The sequence below is a fragment of the Vombatus ursinus genome, unplaced genomic scaffold, assembly GCF_900497805.2.
Source record: "Vombatus ursinus unplaced genomic scaffold, bare-nosed wombat genome assembly UNPS02013169.1, whole genome shotgun sequence".
Lineage (NCBI taxonomy): Eukaryota > Metazoa > Chordata > Mammalia > Diprotodontia > Vombatidae > Vombatus > Vombatus ursinus.
Window position 1 is genome coordinate 32692 of NW_020952947.1, and position 4106 is coordinate 36797.

Sequence of the window (4106 nt, forward strand, 5' to 3'; positions counted from 1 at the left end):
ACTCTCATTATATTTAACAGAGCTCATGGCATCATTGATTTAGAACTAAAAGTGACCTTAGATAATCTCTTCTATTCCCCTCATATTGCAGGTAGAAATGGAGACTCACTTAAATGTCTTGCCCGAAGTCTCATCGATTGTAAAGATTTGAGACTGGACCCAGGCCCTCTTTTTTTTAATCAGCATTTTCCCCACTGTACAGAGCTGCCTCAGTGATTAAAATACTGCCAACTTCTCCTACTGGTGTTAGACTGGAGTCCCTGAACTTCATTTTTACATTTCAACATTGCACTTTCAAAATTAATATGTATATACCTGAAAAACTGCTGTTGAAATGTTTTAGGGGTGTTTTAACTTATATTAATATTTCAGTATACCTACACACTCTAGGCATGTTTATGGAGAAAAGAGAGGTGAAAGGGAGAAAAATAAAGGGAGGAGACAGAGGGAAATTGGTGAGTGGGGGAGTATGGGCAGCTGAAATGATGACCTTGAACCCAGAAAGCTTCAAAGACCAGCTTGATCACTAAATAACTATGAGGCCTTGGACAAATTATCTAACATGAGGAATGAAGTGATGATAACTTCCATCTCTCTCACAACATATTTGTAAGAATAGAAACATAGTTGTGTGATAAGAGCGTATAGATTTTGAGAATCACGTAGGATTCCTTGATTTTCTTTAAAATCTAGTACCTTCCTTGTCAAGATATCTTATTATCTTTTAGCATGTTTCATGGATAAGGAAATTTCTAGTTAGAACTTGAAACACCCAGATTCTCCCAATCTGAAGTTGAATGATGACCTTAGCTTTCTGATCTCTAAAATGTGTGCTGTAATTGGGGCAGGACAGGTTGATTTTTATAAGGTCACATAAGTCAAAAACATCTAATAAAGCATATATCGTATGCTAGGCTAACAGAATTGGGCACGGTACATAATCTAGATAAAACATAGTCTCTCTCCTTGTGGAATGTATAGTTTAGAAGGGGGAATAAGATTCTGGAACAATTGACCATAATGCATAAGGATAAATAATAGGTTCATTAGAGAAATAAATAAGTGCACAGGGAGGTCAAGGTAGAAAGCTTTTACAAACAGTATGATTGGGAAAGGCTGTATGGTGGAGGAGACATTCGAATTTGGATTTAAAGGATGGGTGGAAATGTGACAGATGAAGAAAAAGAGTGTGGACATTGCAAGCATAGAGAACAATATGAGAAAATGCATAGACGTGGAAAAGCATAGGCTACTTTGGGATATAGCAAGCAGTCCATTTGGACAGTAAGATATGGTATGTGAGCTGAAAGGTAGGATAATGCCACATTGTGAAAGGACCTTGAATTATAGACAAAAGACCTTTAACTTTACTTGGAAAGTAATAGGGAGCCACTGAAGATATGAAGCAGAGAAACAATATAATGAGATCTATAGGCAATCCTTCTGGCTGTGGTATGAAGAATGGGTTGGAGGGTGGTTAAGTGGAAGCAAAAATGCCCATTAGGATGCTATGGCAATGAAGGGGATGGTTGTTAATGAGGAACTATGCTTAGTGATGGAAGTAGAAATAGGATAAGATACAAGAAATATTGTGGAGGTCGTCAAATTGACAGAAATAGATAATTTATTGGATGAGAGAAATGAGAGGAAAGGAATAAATCAAAGGTAGTGATAGTGAAGAAATAGTGAAGCCAGAAGGAGGAACAAACTTAAGGGAGGAAAACAATAAGTTAACTTTAGGACATGCCATATGAGGTGCTGGTGGGACTTGCAAGTAGAGCTCTCATATGGGCAGTATGAGGTGACAATTTTTTAATATATATTTTAGTAATTTATTTTGATTTATCAACAATCATTTTCATAAGCTTTTGAGTTTTAAATTTGCCTCCCTCTCTCTCCCCACTTCCCTCCCCAAGAGATGACAATTTCTTAAAGGAAAGTTTAGGGTCTAACATGGAGATGTGGGATTCTGGCTTAAACACAGTACTTAAAATTGTGGATATGAATGAACCTGAAAAGAGAAGAGGAGATGAGAAAATGACCAAAAAGAGAACTTTGGTGAATACTGATGTTAAAGAGTCAGGAAGAGAACAAAACCAGTAATCATTTGAGACAAAGAACAAGAAAGCCTTTAGAGACATGGAAGGAGGGTTAGCAAAACTTGGTGTTTCTGAAATCAAGAGAAAAACAGGAAAAAAAAGTATTGTCCTCTATACATAGACACCCCAAAATGCTTGTTGATTGATATTACAAGTAGCTGTTTTATTCTAAGGCATAAAATTGCAAAGTGATCATTTCCTTTTATAAAAAAAAAATCAGCTACTTTGTAAAGGCAATTATTACACAATCAGTCAATTGCTTCTTCTCTGATTTTCTTCTCTTTAGGTGGTAAAAGTCTGTAGACTGAATAAATGGCTGGAGGAAATCAATCCATTGTATCTGAGTTTGTGCTGCTGGGCCTCTCTAACTCTTGGGAACTTCAGCTTTTCTTCTTTGTGATCTTCACCACAGTGTATGTGGCATCTGTACTGGGCAACATTATCATTATCCTTACCATTGTTTCTGATTCCCATTTGAACTCTCCCATGTACTTCCTGCTCAGCAACCTCTCTTTCATTGACATCTGTCAGTCCAACTTTGCCACACCTAAAATGATTGCTGACTTTCTTGTTGAGCACAAGACCATCTCCTTTGAGGGCTGCATGGCCCAGATCTTCCTTCTTCATAGCTTTGTTGGAAGTGAGATGATGTTGTTGGTAGCAATGGCCTATGATAGATTTATAGCCATATGTAAACCTCTGCATTATAGTACTATTATGAATCATAGACTCTGCATAATTTTCGTGACTATATCTTGGACTGTGGGGATCCTTCATTCTGTGAGCCACTTGGCCTTTACAGTAAACCTACCATTTTGTGGGCCTAATGAGGTAGATAGTTTTTTTTGTGATCTTCCCCTGGTAATTGAGTTGGCCTGCATGGATACTTATGAAATGGACATTATGACATTAACCAACAGTGGCCTGATCTCTCTGAGCTGTTTTCTGGCCTTAATTATTTCTTATACTGTTATATTAGTCACTGTCCAGCACCGTTCCTCAAGTGGTTCCTCCAAGGCTCTCTCCACCTTAACAGCTCATATCACAGTTGTAATTCTTTTCTTTGGGCCATGCATCTACTTCTATATCTGGCCTTTTAGTAGACTCTCAGTAGATAAGTTTCTTTCTATCTTTTATGTAGTTTGTACCCCTCTCTTGAACCCCATCATCTATTCTCTTAGGAATGAAGATGTGAAGTTTGCCATGAGGAAATTAAAGAGGCGTTATCTCAGTTCATGGAAATATTAAATGATCACCAGGAGAGAGAAGCTTCCTACCTAAGACACATTCCCTAGAACACCATAAAATTCTATTACAGAATTAGGCTGTTTTACTTTATTGTTATCCCTAAAATGGGGAAAAAAGTTGGATGAAATTTGCCCCTAGATAATAAAGATTATGACTAATTTGTCAATCTTAAAAATACTTAACTTTAAAGTAGAATATATTGATTGTGATAAATTTATTATTAAGTTCCTTTCCTTTGCACAATTGGGAATGTGGAAGGTATTTGCCCTTCAAAAGGGGAATAAAGAGTAGTTTCATAAGGATTTGTAATGTGGAGAGAGAAAATGAATATTAGGGTAATACTGAGTCCCAACCATAGATTTTCATGTTCCTTGAAAAAACAAAGGTAAGGAGGAATGAAATTCCCATCTACATCTACTCTAAATATGGTAAGTTGAATTTTATAGTTGGCTCAGTTCTCTGTCCTCATTTCTTCCAGCTTGATTCCTACATGAAACTTAAGTAGAACAGAGGAAAACCTACGATTGGAGGACCAGGCATGTTCCTCACCAAAAAGCATTGTGGAATAGGTGATGGAGAAGTATGCCCTTGTCATTGCTCTCAGTTTAGTGGTTTTATTTGTGCAATATGACAAAAGTAGTCAACGTTGTTCATGGGTGTTATTCATTATACTAATACAAAGATTTGAGACATTACACTGGTTACAAGAAATTTCTTGGAATTTCAGATAATAAGACAGTTGTTGCAACTGTACAATGC

The 4106-nt window shown here is 36.8% G+C and overlaps 1 protein-coding gene across 1 annotated transcript; it reads left to right on the forward strand.

Annotated features, from left to right (window-relative positions):
• Positions 1-2411: 2411 nt before the first annotated feature.
• LOC114040444 (olfactory receptor 4K1) lies at positions 2412-3347 on the forward strand. Its single transcript, XM_027858555.1, has one exon. It carries the CDS (start codon positions 2412-2414, stop codon positions 3345-3347), a length of 936 nt encoding a protein of 311 aa, XP_027714356.1.
• The last annotated feature ends 759 nt before the right edge of the window (positions 3348-4106 follow it).

Bases quoted from the DNA above. Each gene is read 5' to 3' on its own strand.
- LOC114040444 (XM_027858555.1), top strand. From the start codon at position 2,412: ATGGCTGGAGGAAATCAATCCATTGTATCTGAGTTTGTGCTGCTGGGC.